General features: G+C 36.1%; 1 protein-coding gene across 1 annotated transcript in view; it reads left to right on the forward strand.

The window, feature by feature from the left end:
- Window positions 1–18,631, forward strand: part of PHKA2 (phosphorylase kinase regulatory subunit alpha 2) — a 113,685-nt gene that overhangs the window by 31,346 nt on the left and 63,708 nt on the right. The window contains exons 5-8 of the mRNA XM_044670332.1: window positions 1,683–1,765; window positions 4,406–4,486; window positions 6,071–6,169; window positions 16,464–16,610. Coding sequence (XP_044526267.1) covers window positions 1,683–1,765; window positions 4,406–4,486; window positions 6,071–6,169; window positions 16,464–16,610 — 410 coding nt within the window. The remainder of the gene's footprint in view (window positions 1–1,682; window positions 1,766–4,405; window positions 4,487–6,070; window positions 6,170–16,463; window positions 16,611–18,631) is intronic.

The raw sequence follows: 18,631 nt of genomic DNA on the forward strand, positions 1-18,631 counted from the left end.
GTTCTAGCAATTGTTTTCTTCATGTTCCTATCAGCATTTAATTGATCACTTTAGCCCATTTGGTTCTCATTTAACATATTTTACTAGGGCTGCTGATTAAAATTCTTGATCTAGACCTATAACCAGCCTTTCATTACCAATTTAAGTTGAAAAATCTTTTGGATTGCTTATTGGATAAGTACAGTCTTTGGAGACCTTTGACTGTGAGACTCATCCTAGAGCCAGGGCTGTCTTTTGTGATTGAACCCACTAATCACCAACAGTTCCCACTCTCAAATTCATTGCAAGATTTTCTGAACTTTTTTACAAATGGTTATCACTTCTTTTCATAAGCTTATAAATTTAGAACTACAAGGGACCTTAGGGGTCATTGAACCTAACCTCCTCAATTTATAGATGAGGAAACCAAGGGTTAGAGGGATTAAGTGACTAGTCCAGAATCACACAGCTAGTGTCTATGACAGGATTTGCTCTACTTACTACACCACATTGCCTGAAAGATATTTAAAATCAGCAGGAACTAGATGATTATAAAATATTAAATGAATTGGATGGGTTTCAAGAACCTTCAGTATATTTTAGATAGCCCAAAAGAAATGAAAATTAGGGTAAAATTAATTGATGTGCATTTATTAAGTACCTAGTCTCTGCCAGGCACTAAAAGGAGCCTTCCAGGTCTAAGTGGCATAAATGATGTTTTTTTCACCTCTTTTCCATCTCTTTTCTGCCCTATTCTTCCTAAATTTATTCTTCATTCTTTCTGCATTGTCCGTTCATTATATTTCTCTCTGTTCTCGCAGTCTGTTACCTCTATTCTGGGCCCATATTTCCATTTGTAAATCTTCATTTTATAGTTGGCCAGGTAGTCATATATTATTAGCTTCTATCCTTGATTCCCTTATCCCTTCATCTTTTTTTTTTTTTGCCATTCACATCTATTTAATTCTCAACCCTGGACCATCTTTGCTATCTGTTTTCTCTGCTTCTACTCTAGTGTTTATAAACATAGCTGAGGAAGTCACAAAATTGTATCTTCACGTTTATGTTATTTGATTTCAGTTGGACCTTCCTTCTAAATGTAATTTTTTTCTGATTTACTTCATGTAGTAGTTCTAAAGCTTTTTTTTTTTCAACAAGTCACCTGTACCACTCTCTCTACCTATCTCCCACAGAAAATCTCTCCTTGTACTTACTGAGGAAACTAAAACTTACATCTTTCCCAGCCTTTTTTCCTTTCTTTTTTTCCCAGCCTTTTTTCCTTTCTCCATACTCTGTGTTCCAGGTAAACAGAACTAGGGACTCAACATTCTTTCTTCTACCTCTCTGTATAGCCATAAGTTGTCACCTATGCCTGCCACCTCTTCTCTCTTCTTTTCAGAATCTTTCATTTAAGGTTTTACTCAATTACTGCTTTTTCTGTGAATCCTTCTCTTTTGGTCCCAGTTGTTAATGGATCTCCACACAAATTTCCTTGCATTATATCTATCTTTATACATATTTCCTGTCCCTACTGGAACATGTAAGATCCTTGAGATAAGGGATTATTTTGTTATTTTTCTCCCTGTATCCCAAGCAGTTAGAACAATAACTTACACAACTTTGTAAATATGGTTTGAATTGAATTTTAGCTGTCAGGTACCTTTCTTTTCATAGTACCATCTGTGTTTATTTTCTTTTATTAGGCTTGCGTATTATTTTTACCCTTGATGAGGTGGCCTTCATACAGAATCTTGTTTTCTACATTGAGGCTGCATACAAAGTTGCCGTAAGTATAAGCCATGGTGGTCTTTTCAGTTACTCCAGTAGTATGGACAAATTTAACTTTGTTAAAGCATAAGTTGGGTAACTGTGTTCTGCTTCATGGCAGAATTTTCTATTCTATTTATATATAGTTTTCAGAGAAGAAATAGGAAGAAAAAGTTCTATGCTTTGTATAAAGTTCATAGAGTAACAGATATTGGACCTAGCAAGTAAGGTAAGTACCTTGAAGGACATCAAGCCGAACTCTCTCATTTTACTTTTTTCTTTTATAATGCTCTTAATCACCAATAAACACAATGTAAAAATGTAAAAAAATGGGTATGTAAAAAAGGAACCAAAACAAGGATCCTATATGAAGTTGTGAGCTTCTAATATACATTTTTTAAAAAGTTATATTGAACTTAACAAAACAATAACAAAATTGTCTCATTCGTATCATCTTCTAAATTTCTTTTTTCTTCATATTTTTAAATGTTTTGTTGATTTCCTCTTTTATATATTCATAACCATCCATTAACTCTCCCTCCCTTATAAAGTCCTTCTTTGAAATAATTATAGTCAAGCAAAAAAAAAAATCAACAAATTCACTATCTGTAAAGTGTGCCTCATTCTCTTTACTAGAGTCTATCATGTCTCCAAGTGATATGAAGCATGTTTTGTCATTAGTCTATTAAATTCATAATTAGTCAGGTACTGCTTTGAATAGAATTCTGAAGATTTTAAAAGTTCCCTTTTAGAGAGCAGCTAGGTAGTTCAGTGGATTGAGTGCCAGGCCTAGAAATGGGACGTCCTAGGCTTAAATCTGACCTCAGATACTTCCTAGCTGTGTGACCCTGGTCAAGTCACTTGACCCCCATTACCTAGCCCTTACCACTCTTCTGTCTTGGAACCGATACAAAGTATTGATCCCAAGGCAGAAGGTAAGGGTTTAAAAAAAAGTTCCCTTTTACAGTATTGTGATCATCATGTCAGTTATTCTTTGGGTTGTGCTTTTTAACTCTGTATCAATTCATACCCCTCGCCTCAAGTTTCTCTGAATCTGTCATATTTTTCCATTCTCAGTGGTGTAATAACATTCCATTACAGCCCATAGTTTGTACCACATTTTCTTTAGTCCTTCCCCAACTGATGGGCACCCACTTTATTTCCAGTTATTTTCTTCCAAAATAATGCAGCTGTAAATATTGTCACACCAATAGGTTCTCTCCTTCTGTCTTTGACCTGTTGGGATTTATGCCTAGGAGTGGTATCTTTGGGTTAAAAGTATGTACAGTATACTCTGCCATCTTGTTTTTCATTTTTGCCAATTTGATGAGGATGAGGTAGAACCTCAGAGTTGTTTAATTTGTACAGTTATTATTATTGACTGTGAATATCTTTTTTATGTTTTTTTAGCTGCCTGTTCATATCCTTTGACTATTTGTTTTCTGGACAATAGCTCTTGCATGTCAGACATTTAGCAGAGAAATTTATTCCTCCTTCATTTTACAGACAAGGAAGCTAAATGAAGTGACTTGCCAGGGGTCACACAGCAGAGCCTCTGTGTGTGCAGTACCTACCTCTGCTTTTGATCTCTGGGCATCTCCAATTGTGATGGCCACATGATTAGGGAATGGCAGACAAATGCCAATCTAATTCCCTTTGAGAATCTTATTTTATCTTTTGTGATAGTCCTGGTTACCAGCGCAATGTAAGATAATGAATCAAGGGGAGAGGGACTTTGACTTATTGCCTTCCCAATCCCTCAAAGTGTGCCTGGCACATAATAGGCATTTAATAATACTTGTCAAATTGAATACAGTTTTCACTCATCAATTTCCACTTAGATGGTAGGATTCTTTTTCACTTTTCCCCATCCATAGGTATAAAAGTTTTCTTTTTATATGTGCTTTTAGTTTGTTTATGATATGACCTACTATATCTAGGTCATGTATCTTATTTGGGAATTATTGTGGTATTTTGTATGATGTGTTAATCTAAATCTAATTTTGACCTAATTGCTCACCAACTTTCCTAGTTGACTTTGTCATACAATGAGTCCTTTTCTCAGTAGTTGGCCTTCTTGGGTTTATTGAATACTGTGCTATAGTTTATTTGCTTCAGATTTCTATAGACCTAATCTGTTTCTTTGGTCAACTTACCTTTTTTTTTTAAAACCATTATTAAATAGCTTTGATAACTATTGCTTTGAGTATTATTTTTGAGATTGAGTACTGGTAGGCCCCTTTTACATTTTAATCATTGTTTCCCTTGAGATACTTGATCTTTTGTTCCTGCAGATAGTGTTAAATTTTTTAGTTATGTAAAAAAAATCCTTTGGTAATTTTATTTTTCTAGTACTGAATCTTATCATGTTTGTTGATGTTTAACCATTCACATAACAATTAGAGTAGGAACTTGAGTTCTTTATTCATTTATCATTCATACAAGATTTACTTTTTAAGTTTTGTATAGAACTTGAATGAAATGTACTTTTTGAAGAACATAGTATGAACATGTAAAGGTCTTTTAATATGTGGTCACCATAGAAGGAATTATTAATATTTTGCTATAATTATAGTAACATGAACAAATCATTTTTTACTTTTTATTTGCCTATTCCTCCTGTGCTTTAAATTGTTGTCTTTTTTTTCTCTCTCTATAGGATTATGGAATGTGGGAACGGGGAGATAAGACCAACCAGGGCATTCCTGAACTGAATGCGAGCTCTGTAGGAATGGCCAAAGTGAGATGGTTTCTGTTTATTCTTTTCCTTTCTTTTGCCCTCACCCCCTTGTTTTGGTTCAGCTCTCTTTACTATGAGTTCTGATAATATATTTTAAAAATATTTTAAATGGCAAATATCCATGTAATTTTCTCAAGACTAAATAACGAGGGAATAGTAGGAAGTAATCTATGGTATACAACACGGGCCCTTATTCTTTTCAGTATTTATTTACTATTGTGTTATTGGTTCTTGCAACTATTTTATAAAAATTATGCTTTACATTTGTATGTCTCTCTATAGTTTTCAAAGATCAGTGGGATATGATGGAAAGATTATTGGCTTTGGAATTGGAACGTCTTGAGTTCAAATTGCATTAGTTCTCCATATTGGCTGTGTAAGACTGGGCAGGTCCCTTAGCTTCTCTGTGTCTCAGTTTCATCACCTGGAAAATGAGGACATTGGACTGGGTTTCTAAATTTCTCTTACCCTATCTGGATCTTTATTAATCTGTAAGGTGGTGATTTGGAACCTGGAGTTGACTTTATCCCTACAACCTATAAATCCTATGACTTAGATACAGTTTCATGAGCTTCCCCTTATTCATCCTTAAAACAATATTACAAGTGAGGTGAAGCAACAAAATTATCCGCAGCTTGTAGATATGACAGTGATTGAGCTTTCAGATATATGAAGGGCTGGCCTCGTAGCAGTCCTGTTGGGAAGAACATACAAGTAGTATTACTGTTACATTTGTCTAATAGCATCATTGATCTAGAAGGAGCAGAGATCCTGAAAATAGCAAGTTTATTGTTTTTTTTTTCACTCTGTCATATTATTGATAAATATTGGAATCATGTTTAAATTTAAATCTTATTTCTTATGTCCAGGGCCCTTACAAAGATTAATGAAGTTAGTTCACATGCCCAAGGTCATGGGTCAAATAAGTGTCAGAACAAGGACTTTTGAATTGTAGAACAGTGTTCTTTCCATTATCTTGTATTCAGTCTCCTAAGAAGTCTGAGATGACATTCATGGCAGGTTCTTTTTTGTCCTAGCTATAAAAAACTAAAGACTTAGATATGCTTCTTAGTCTATAAGTCTCAAGTCTGGTTTTCTCCTCTGACATTCTTAATTCTATTTTTTGCTACATTAAGTGGCAGGACATTTTAATTTTTCTGATAAAATGTAGACTTAGAAGTCATGACCTTAAAACAAACAAAAACCTCAGTTGAGAAAAAATGCGCCTTCTCCCTTCTCCACAGATTAATAAATTCAAGAAGTCTTGTGGCAGAAATATTCCTTCAAAGATAAATTATGATAAATGAAAAAGAATATGTATGAATTGGAATATATGCAAACTTGTAGATAATTCAAATATTATAGACAGTCTTCTTTAAAAAATTTCTATTTCTCTTCATTTCATATACTGTAGACAGCAAAGTATAAGACATTTTTTGTGAAAATAAAGATAACAAACATTTATAGGAATATCAAGCAGGATTTTGAATATTTGCTCAATTTTCCCTGGAATAAAAATGTATTTGTAGAATGCATTAATGCATTAAGTAGGGGAAAAAATAACCATTAGATCTATACTTATAGGCAGCCCTAGAAGCAATCGATGAATTAGATCTATTTGGAGCCCATGGAGGAAGGAAGTCTGTGATCCATGTCCTTCCTGATGAAGTGGAGCATTGCCAGGTAAGGCTCTACACTGTAGTAGCATTTGGAATATGTGGTGATGAAGTAGCCCATTCTTCATGTGGTGCCTGAAGGCCCCTCCAGCTACAGAGTGTCATGTTCTTGTGACAAGGTCCAAGTATTATCTGATCTATATCCCCTAAAATTATTGCTCTTATTGCTTTTTAAAAAATCCTTATCTTCTCTCTTGGAACTAATACTAAGTAACAGTTCCAAGGCAGAAGAGTGGTGAGAGCTAGGCAATTGGAGTGAAGTGACTTGCCTAGGGTCACATGGCTAGGAAGGATCTGAGGTCACATTTGAATCCAGGACCACCGATCTCCAGACCTGGCTCTCTATCCACTGAGCCACCTAGCTGCCCTAACCTATGCTTCTTGCTATTAACTCATCTTACCATCATGTGAAGTCAGAGAAGAGCTGTAGTGATAGGCCTCTGTGAGCTATAGCAAGACAAATAGAGAAAGGATAGAAGAGTAGTATATGGGGGTCAAAGAAAGTTCTAGTTTGGTGCAAGTTGAAGGGCTACTTAGAAGAGAAAAGAATATGTCTGTCTAAGGAAAGTCAATTAAGTAAAAGACTTGCCTTGAGAGAAACTTTTCTGAATTAGAGGAGGGCCTAGGGAATAATAACTGGGGTGAATTATGGGAGAAAGGACAGCTTGGTGGGAGATAACTTGGTAACAGTTTTTTGGAATGAAACTAGGATTATAACTGATTCCCAGCAAAAAATAACCAAATAGGCTTCCGGGTTAAGATGGCAGCAGAGTAAAAAGCAGTGCTTAACCTCTCCTAACCGAAACATACAGGACTCCTCAAGGGGACATAAAAAAAATCCAGACAAACGGAGGGACCCTACAACAGGGCATAGCGTGGAAGGTACATGGAATCGGGGCATTTCCATGCTATAAAGGGGTGAAACAGCTCTCACTAAATCGCGGGCTGAGCAACCCCTCCCCCACACATACCACCTACATTTCCAAGGCCAGCGCAAGAGAAGTAGAGCAAGTTTGGGGCACCATTGAGTCATTGGCAGCTCCAGGGCCTGCTCCTGAGAGCAGCAAGACTTAAGACCCCAAAAGGCTAAAGAACGCGTGCGGACTTTGTGTGCTGACACTGAGCACAGGCCCTGGTGGAGGCGGACGCAAGCGCAAGCAAAGGCTCTGAAACCTTGAGTGGGGAACCAGTGCAGGCAGGTATACGACTGTGGAAGCAGCACCCTGAGACTTGTAAAGGAGCCTCCAGGCAGAGGATCAAGCAAGGGAGACCACCAGGAGGCTTGACCTTGAGAATAACCAGACCTGAGACCTAAGGAACCTAAAGAGCACAGACAGACCCTGAGCATGAGGATAAAGCTGAGAAGGTGCTGGACTTAAAATGGCAACCCAGAATCAGAAAGCCCAGAAGAGAAAGATTAACAACAAGAAGAAGAAATCTTTAACACTCAACAACTTTTACACAGAGAAAATCCAGACAACAGAGCAAACAGAAGAGGAGAACAAACAAGCAATCACATCTGAACCCTCCCAAAATAATGAAAACTGGTCACAAGCTCTTGAAGAGCTCAAATCTGAGATGACGAGAAAGTTGGAAAAGATTTGGCTAGAGAAATGGGAAATAGATCAAAAGGAAATCAGGCAAGAAAATAACAGTTTAAAAGGCAGAATTTTGCATTTGGAAAGTGAGGCTCAGAAATCAAATGAACTGATAAGCAAATTGAACACCAGAAATGACCAGATTGAAAAGGAAAACCAAAAGATTATAGCTGAAAACCAGTCCCTAAAGGCTAGAATTGAGCAATTAGAAGCCAATGATCTCTCAAGACAGCAAGAACAAATAAAACAAAGTCAAAAGACTGATAAAATAGAAGGAAACATGAAATATCTCAATGAGAAAGTGACAGACAAAGAAAACCGGTCTAGAAGAGACAATCTGAGAACCATTGGTCTTCCTGAAAAAGCAGAAATTAATAGAAATTTGGACTCCATACTAAAAGAAATTATTCAGCAAAATTGCCCTGAAGTTCTACAACAAAAGGGCAATATAGACATTGAAAGGATCCATAGATCACCCTCTACACTAGACCCAGAAAAGACAATCCCCAGGGATATAATAGCCAAATTCAAGAGCTTCCAAGTAAAAGAAAAAATTTTACAAGAAGCCAGAAAGAGACAATTCAGATATCAAGGAGCACCAATCAGGATCACACAGGATCTGGCAGCCCCTATGCTAAAAGACCACAAGGTTTGGAATATGATATTCAGAAAGGCAAGAGAACTTGGTCTTCAACCATGGATCAACTACTCATCAAAAATGACTATATACTTCCAGGGGCAAGTATGAGCTTTCAACAAGATAGAAGATTTCCAAGTATTTGCACAGAAAAGACCAGGACTAAATGGAAAGTTTGATATCCAACCACAAAAATCAAGAGAAACATGAAAACATAAATAAGAAACAAAGGGGAAAGAAAGAAAACTCATATTTTTAAAATTTGCCTCTTTAAGGGCTTCAATAAGATCTAATTATCTGTATTCCTATGTGGAGAAATGCTATGTATAATTCTCTGTAGTGAACTCTATTCACTATTATAGTATTCACTATTATAGTAATCAGAAGAATAATTCATAGGGAGACATTGGAATACTAAATGGTCTAAGATGACATGGGGGGGGTGGGAAAGAGCGGGGTGAATAGTAGGTGACACCAAGAGAAACTTGAGTGAATAAGAAAAATAGGATATTCTATTACACACAAAGAGGGCATGGGAAGGGGAGGGGACAAATACTATTATAAGAAGGAGAGGAAGAGAGCATTAAGAGGTAATATTTAAACCTTACTCTCAGTGTAATCAACCCAGAGAGGGAAGAGTAGCTATACTATCCATTGGGATATAAAACTCTATCTAACCCTACTGAGAAAGTCAGAAGGGACAAACCAAGGGGAGCAGGGGAGTGGGGAGATCAAAAAAGGAAGGGGAGAAGAAGGGGAAGGGAATTCATTAGGCCTTTAAAAATAAAAAGAGGGGAATAATAAGGGAGGGGGTAGAAAGTGAAGTTAATCAAGGGAGGGGATAAGGGATACTGGCTTAAAGCAAACCACGGGTTTAAAAGGAAATAATGTAAGAAGAAGGAGTAGAACTAGGGGAGGATACAAAAATGTCAGCGAATCCATAACTGATAATTATAACTCTTAATGTGAATGGGATGAACTCGCTCATAAAACAGAAGCAAATAGCAGAGTGGATTAGAAACCAAAATCCTACCATATGTTGTCTACAAGAAATACATATGAGGTGGGTAGACACACACAAGTTTAAGGTTAAGGGCTTGAGCAAAATCTTTTGGGCCTCAAATGAGAAAAAGGAGGCAGGAGTGGCTATTATAATTTCTGACAAAGCCAAAGTAAAAATAGATATGATTAAAAAAGACAAGGAAGGTCTTTACATCCTGATTAAAGGAAATATAAACAATGAGGAAATAACACTGCTCAATATGTATGCACCAAGTGGCATAGCATCCAAATTCATAAAGGAGAAACTGGCAGAGCTCAAGAAGGAAATAGATAGTAAAACCATACTAGTGGGAGATCTAAATATTCCTCTTTCAGATCTAGATAAATCAAACCAAAAATTAAATAAGAAAGAGGTAGGAGAGGTGAATGAAGTCCTAGAAAAATTAGATTTAATTGATATGTAGAGAAAACCAAATAGGGACAAAAAGGAATACACCTTCTTTTCAGCTCCACATGGTACATTCACAAAGATTGACCATGTAATAGGGCACAGAATCATTGGAAACAAAGGCAAAAGAGCAGATATAATAAATGTAACCTTCTCAGATCATAATGCAATAAAAATAATAATTAGGAAGGGCACCTGGACAGGAAAATCAAAAACTAATTGGAAATTAAATAATATGATTCTCCAAAACCAGTTAGTAAAAGAAGAAATCATAGAAACAATCAACAATTTCATTGAAGAGGATGACAATGATGAGACATCCTACCAAACTCTGTGGGATGCATCTAAGGCAGTACTCAGGGGGAAATTTATATCCTTGAGTACATATATTTACAAATTAGGGAGGGCAGAGATTAGTGAATTGGGCATGCAACTTAAAAAACTAGAAAGTAAGAAAATTAAAAATCCCCAGATGAAAACTAAATTAGAAATAGTAAAAATCAAGGGAGAAACTAATAAAATTGAAAGTAAAAGAACTATTAAATTAATAAATAAGACTAGAAGCTGGTATTTTGAAAAAACAGATAAAATAGACAATGTATTGGTCAATCTAATAAAAAAGGAAAGAAGAAAACCAAATTGACAGTATCAAAAATGAAAAGGGAGACTTCACCTCTAATGAAGGGGAAATTAAGGCAATCATTAAAAATTATTTTGCCCAATTATATGGCTATTAATATAATAATCTAGGAGATATGGATGAATACTTACAAAAATATAAATTGCCTAGATTAACAGCAGAAAAAATAGAATACCTAAATAATCGATATCAGAAAAAGAAATTAAACAAGCCATCAAAGAACTCCCTAAGAAAAAATCGCCAGGGCCTGATGGATTCACAAGTGAATTCTATCAGACATTAAAAGAGCAAATAATCCCAATACTATACAAATTATTCAATATAATAAGCAAAGAAGGAGTCCCACCAAATTCCTTTCATGACACAAATATGGTACTGATTCCAAAGCCAGGGAGATCAAAAACAGAGAAAGAAAACTACAGACCAATCTCCCTAATGAACATAGATGCAAAAATCTTAAATAGAATACTAGCAAAGCGACTCTAGCAAGTAATTAAGAAGATCATCCACCATGATCAGGTGGGATTTATACCAGGAATGCAAGGATGGTTCAACATTAGGAAAACCATCCACATAATTGACCATATCAACAATCTAACAAACAAAATTCACATGATTATCTCAATAGAGGCTGAAAAAGCCTTTGACAAAATACAGCATCCATTCCTATTGAAAACACTGAAAAGTATAGGAATAGAAGGACCTTTCCTAAAAATAATAAACAGTATATACCTAAAACCATCAACAAACATCATATGCAATGGGGATAAATTAGAAGCCTTCCCAATAAGATCAGGAGTGAAACAAGGATGCCCATTATCACCTCTATTATTTAACATTGTACTAGAAACACTAGCAGTTGCAATTAGAGAAGAAAAAGAAATTGAAGGTATCAAAATAGGCAATGAGGAGACTAAGCTATCACTCTTTGCAGATGATATGATGGTCTACTTAAAAAATCCCAAAGAATCAATTAAGATTGTAGAAATAATCAACAACTTTAGCAGAGTTGTAGGATACAAAATAAATGCACATAAATCATCAGCATTTCTATATATTTCCAACACATTAGAGCAGCAAGAGGTAGAAATCACCCTAGACAATATAAAATACTTAGGAATCTATCTACCTAAACAAACACAGCAATTATATGAAAACAACTACAAAACACTTTCCAAACAAATAAAACTAGATCTAAACAATTGGAAAACCATTGATTGCTCATGGGTAGGAGGAGCTAACATAATAAAAATGACAATTCTACCCAAATTAATTTGCCTATTTAGCGCCATACCTATCAAGCTACCAAAAAACTTCTTTATTGAATCAGAAAAAACTATAACAAATTTCATTTGGAATAACAAAAGATCAAGAATATCAAGGGAAATAATGAAAAAAAATTGTGAAGGAAGGGGGCCTAGCAGTACCAGATATTAAACTATACTGTAAAGCAGCAGTCATCAAAACAATATGTTACTGGCTAAGAGACAGAAGGGAGGATCAGTGGAATAGACTTGGAGTAAATGACATCAGCAAGACAGTGTATGATAAACCCAAAAAGCCCAGCTTTGGGGACATGAATCCACTATTTGACAAAAACTGCTGGGAAATTTGGAAAACAATATGGGAGAGATTAGGTTTAGATCAACATCTCACACCCTACACCAAGATAAATTCAGAATGGGTGAATGACTTGAATATAAAGAGGGAAACTATAAATAAGTTAAGTGAACACAGAATAGTATACTTGTCAGATCTCTGCGAATGGAAAGATTTTAAAACCAAGCAAGAGTTAGAGAAAATTACAAAATTTAAATTAAATGGTTTTGATTATATTAAATTAAAAAGCTTTTGTACAAACAAAAACAATGCAGCCAAAATCAGAAGGGAAACAACAAATTGGGAAAAAATCTTTATAACAAAAAATTCTGACAGGGGTCTAATTACTCAAATATACAGGGAGTTAAATCAATTGTGTAAAAAATCAAGCCATTCCCCAATTGATAAATGGGCAAGCGACATGAATAGGCAATTTTCAGGTAAAGAAATCAAAAGTATCAATAAGCACATGAGAAAGTGTTCTAATTCTCTAATAATCAGACAACTGCAAATCAAAACAACTCTGAGGTATCACCTCATACCTAGCAGATTGGCTAAAATGAAAGAAAGGGAGATTAATGAATGCTGGAGGGGATGTGGCAAAATTGGGACATTAATGCATTGTTGGTGGAGCTGTGAACTGATCCAGCCATTCTGGCTGGCAATTTGGAACTATGCTCAGAGGGCTATAAATGTATGCCTGTCCTTTGATCCAGCCATACCATTGTTGGGTTTGTACCCCAAAGAGATCATAGATAAACAGACTTGTACAAAAATATTTATAGCTGCGCTTTTTGTAGTGGCAAAAAACTGGAAAATGAGGGTATGTCCTTCAATTGGGGAATCACTGAATAAATTGTGGTATATGCTGGTGATGGAATACTATTGTGCTCAAAGGAATAATAAACTGGAGGAATTCCATGTGAACTGGAAAGACCTCCAGGATTTGATGCAGAGCGAAAGGAGCAGATCTAGAAGAACATTGTACACAGAGACTGATATACTATGGTAAAATTGAATGTAATGGACTTCTGTACTAGCAGCAATGCAATGACACAGGACAGTTCTGAGGGATTTATGGTAAAGAACGCTACCCATATTCAGAGGAAGAACTTCAGGAGAGGAAACATATAAGAAAAACAACTGCTTGAACACATGGGTTGAGGAGGACATGATTGGGGATGTGGACTTTAAACTACCACACCAATGCTACTATCAACAATTTGGAAATAGGTCTTGATCAATGACATGTTAAAACCAGTGGAAATGTGCATTGGCCATGGGGGGGCGGGGAGTGCAGGGGTTGAAGGGGAAAGTAGAAGCATGAATCATGTAACCATGTTAAAAATGAATATTAATAAATGGTTAAAAAATAACCAAATAGCCCCAAGGACAGCTGGGTGGCACAGATGAGTACATGGCCTATAGACAGTAGAATTCATCTTCCTAAACTCAAATCTGACCAGAGACATAATTGTGTAACTCTGGGTAAGTCAATTAACCCTGTTTGCCTCAGTTTCCTCATATATAAAATAAGCTGGAGAAGGAAATAACAAAGCGTTCATGTATCTTTGCCAAGAAAACCCCAAATGGGGTCATGGAGAGTCAAACATGACCGAACAACAACAATCCAAGAGCTAGGATTAAGTAAAGAGATAGCCTATTAATACCCTAAATCTGTATAACATCTTATGACATTAAAAAGAATGAACAAATATTCTCTCATTCTGTTCCTCATATCTCCTTAAGGTATGATGAATAAGTATTATCTCCTTTTTTCATACTTAAAGGTGATAAATCAGAGAACGTTGGAAGAGTGAAAGAGAGGAAAAGCATATATAAGCAGACTTTTATTGGGTTGTTACAGATAACAGATAAGGCTTCTCTGAAAAGTACCTACCCCCTGAGTCTGACAGCCTCTCATCTAGGGCTCCTTGTGTCTGAGTAGCAAGATAACAGGAGGCTCCTCCGATGCTGCCAAAGATCCTCGCTTATTATGAGATCGATTAAGGAATTTGCAGACTGATCAGGACCTCCTCCCTTAATCTAAAATCATCCCTTTCATCATTTCTTATGGAACAATAGTATTCTCTTATAATCATATGCCACAGCTTGTTGATCATTCCTGAAATGACAGACATCCCTTCAGTTTCCATTTCTTGGCCACCACAAAAAGAGCTGCTGTAAATATTTTAGAACATAGTTTCTTTTCCTCTAATCATCAAAAGGTTTTTTCTTTTCTTTTTTTTTCTTTTTTTTCCTAAACATAAAAACTAAAGTTGCCTTTTTGATGTTTCTACCCATTGTTCCTACCTCCATCCTCTTGGTGCTAAGAAGAATATATTTAATTCCTTTTCCTCATGATAACACTTCAGCTTCTTGAAGGCAGTCAAGAAAGCAGCAAATATTTAATTTTCTACTTTGTGCCAGACATGGTTGGTGCTGGAGATACCCATAGGAAACATTAGATAATCCCTTTTGTCAAGAGGCTACATTCTAACAGGATAGATATATAGGTATATACAGAATACATTGAAAGATAATAAATCTTAGTTAAATGCAAGGTAGTTAGGGAGGGAGTTCACTAGAACTTGGAGTCTGGGGGTAGAGTGAAGTTGGGAGAGAGTTGTATTTAGAAAGGCTTCATGGGAGCAGCTATGTAACACAGAGGAAAAAGTGCCAGGCCTGAAGTCAGGAGTACCTGGGTTCAAAACTGACCTTAGGCACTTCCTAGCTATGTGACCTTGGACAAGTCACTTAACTCCAGTTGCCTGGCCTTTGCCAATTTTCTGTCATAGAATTGATACTAATAGTTGGAAGGAAGAAGGAAAATCTAACTTCGTGTCAAAGATGGTTCTCAAAGAAGTAAGAGAGTCTATGAGGCCAAGGTGGGAAAGGAGTGAATTCCAGGTAAATATCTCCCAAGTCTCCTCTGGACTAGTTGCCCTGATTTCCTTCAAGTAATTGTCAAATGGCAATTGATCCTTTGGGGCCTCTGATTCAGAATTGTCAGATCTTTTGGTTATAATGCTGCCTCCCAAGCTTCTTGCAGCCCCAACATTTTCTTTTGATTTCAGGCTCAATAAATCAAGACAATTCTGTGGCTCAGGCTTATTTTATAATGATTCCAGTAATATGAGTGACCTGTTATTTCTGAATTAATTCAGCTCTCAAGTCCTAGTAGAGCCTACTGTGTTTGGCTCTTGTTTCAAGTCTTGTTTCAAATCAGGGGATTTGTCCAACTGGACATGCTCCACACAATCTTCAGATTCCAACACATTAACACCATAGATATGTTCTTTTCTGTTCTCTATTGCCTGTTTTCCTCACCAGGAAGCAACCCAGACAGTTACATACAGTAAACAAATACCCACAGGGAGCCCTATGGTCCCTTCCCTGTATTTCTCATCAGGGTCTGTGGAGAGGCTATCAGGAAGAAGGGAATTAGAAGGATGGTTAGCATAACCATTAACTTCTTTCAACTTCTTCCAATTTCTCTAATACTATACTTACCCCAAGTACTAGTGAAAAGTTTATGCATTATCTGATGATGTGTCTTGATATAAGATCATAGATTTAGATCGAGAACACATTTCAGAGGTCATCTAGTCTTACTCCCTCTGGGGAAACTGAGGCAAAGAGAAAAGTATAGAAAGTAGCAGAGCTAGGAATTGGCCCTCCCTCCCATAACTTAACTTAGTTCTTTGACTCCAAATGAGTGCTTTGATGAAGCGAGATAACAAGTGCGAATCACTTTGCAAATCTTAAAGTGCTTAAGTTGCTAGTTATTATTATTAGAGTTATTAATAATATTCTAGTGAACCACCCTGAAATCCAGTAAGCAAAGACTGACAGGACATTTAAAACTGAAAAGATCTTAGGAGCCATTTAGTCTAACCTTTTCATTTGCTTAATGAGAAAACTCAGTTCCAAAGGTGAAATAATTTGTCCCGTTAAACAAGGGTTATACAAACTAGTTGGCACAATGGATAGAGTGCCAAACCTGAAAGTCAGGAAAATTAATTTCCTGAATTCAAATCTGGCTGCAGACACTTTCTAGCTGTGTGACTTAGGGCAAGTAACTTAAATCTGTCTCAGTTTCCTTATCTGCAAAATGAGAAAGAAACTGAGAACTACTTCAGTATCTCTGCCAAGAAAACTCCAAATAGGGTCACAAAGAATCAGACAGGACTTAAATGACCAAACAACAATAAAAATACAAGCTAGTTAATTACATAATCAAGTAGACCTCCAGTCTAGTGTGCTTTCTACTATACCATAATTTATGAGTCTAGTTTGTTACTCATTTATGGATATCATCATTTATAGTTGCTATTCCTTTAGGTAAAACTATTTTTTGGGTTACTTTTCATATAGTCAATTCTGTTGTCAATGCTGCCAAGGGCATCCACATCTAAAGAGATTGATGCTGGACTTCTTTCCATTATTTCTTACCCTGCATTTGCAGTGGAAGATGTGAACATTGTGAATGAGACTAAAAGTGAAATCATTGCCAAACTCCAGGTAAGATTTTGTTAAATTTATCCCTTTCTGTGTTCCATAATGAATTAAAAATGTCATGTCTCATTGAACTAATGCCTCTTAAGTCTGGGTTTTTATTTTGTTTTATCTGGCTGTGTGGAAAGTAGAATAGTTTCCTCACCATTGGAACACTGGTAACTACATTTAAGGTAAAGTATAGTAGTGGGCAGTTATTACACAGCATGGCACACCAGTCTGAAAATATTGCCAAATATTAGAACCAAATGAAACTTCCAGGTAGACTCACAAAATTCCACTGTTTTCATCCATTACAGATTATGGTACATAACCTCAATTGGACTTGTTTCATTTTAGTTAAGTTGAATGTCAGGTTTAGGAAACAGTTAATAGCCAATTTGTCTAGAACATAGAATGTCCAAAGTTGAATAAAATGAAATAAGTCTGGAAGAGTAAGAAAGAATTAGATTGGAAATGGCAAAGAGTTTGTATTTTATCCTAGAGACATTGAGGAGTCAGTAGTGACATAGTCAGAACTATCCTTACAAAGAAAATTCTGGCACTTTTGTATCAGATGGATTAGAGAGTTAAGAAACTGGAAGCTTTGAATTAAATTAGGATGCTGATAGGTGATGAGGGCCTCAACTACACTGCTATGAATAGAGAAGGGGAATGAGGTGAGTGCTGTTATTGAGGTGGAATTGGTAAAGCTTGTTAAGTGAATAGAAAATAAGAGATGAGGGAAAGGAAGTCCCAAAGACAGCTCTATTTAGAATTCTACATCACTGAGAGGATAATGGTATCTTCAACAAAAATGAAGAAGTTGGGGGGAAATGAGTTTTATTTTGGTTTTATTGAGTTTGAGGTACCTGTAGGTTATATAGGAAGACCACGTAGTTGTTGATAAGGGACTAAATATCAGAAGAGATTAGGGCTGAATATATATAAATTTGTGAATCATTTACACAGAGTTAACCCAATCCATCTGAACAAATCAACTCAGCAAAGCTGGAAGTATAGAAAGCCCAGTACAAATCCTTGGGGAGAGTTAATAAGGGAATTAATAAAAAGATGGTGATTTCATAAAGGGTCATATCCTTAATGAGGCCTTTCCTGATTCCTTCCTCAAAACCACTCAGTAACAATCTGCTCCCAGGAGCTCACAAAGTACTTTGTACTCCTTGTGAATCTATCAATTATTGCTTACTATACTTGTTTATATATTATGTCACTTTCCATCCTAGACTGATAGCTCTACTAGACAGTGACCCAAGCCTTATCTCAAGCATGTTTCCAAGTGCCTACTGCATGTAGGCATGAATAAATAGTAGCTGAGTTAAATTTTCGAGGAAAAAATGTGGTTCTTAAACTGAAATCTGGCTTTTCGCCATCTTGCCTTGACTCTCTGAAAAATACTTTTTGATTCTTATAGGGCCACGAATACTTAAAGTCTTCACATCTCAGCCACAAAAGAGTATATTCAGATGCTAAACATTAGTGTAAATTAATATATGGCTTGGTAAATTGAAGGAGAGGGTTACTTACCCACTGGAAATTCCTTCCATAAGTATTGACCAAACTTGTATTTACTTTGCTGTTATGACATATAAAAAGTAAGTGAAGGCACTTGAAACATCTGTCATCTTGGGATAGTCACATAAAGGTGGGTGGAAGGAAGCTGACATGGAAGAAAATTATAAGACAAATAAGTTTGGGTCCAGGAAACTTAAAATGTCTTGCTGACAAGGTTTCATTTTATTTGTTTTAAAAGTTTTATTAATGCCTTCCATTATATCTCAAAATCAATTCTGGTATAACCTTACCACCCAGTAAACCTTACATTAGTTACTAAATATTTATTAAACACCCACTGTGTGCCAGGCACTGTGCTAAGCACTAGGGATAGAAATACAAAAAAAAAAAAAAAAAAAAAAGACAGTCCCTATCCTTAAAGAACTTGTAATCTCATTGGAGGAGGGGACACATAAAAGGAAAACAAGGTAAAGAAACAGTCAGGGCATACTGAAGTTAAAGAAAGCTCAAAG

Source organism: Gracilinanus agilis, chromosome 3, assembly GCF_016433145.1.
Source record: "Gracilinanus agilis isolate LMUSP501 chromosome 3, AgileGrace, whole genome shotgun sequence".
Classification (NCBI taxonomy): Eukaryota; Metazoa; Chordata; class Mammalia; order Didelphimorphia; family Didelphidae; genus Gracilinanus; species Gracilinanus agilis.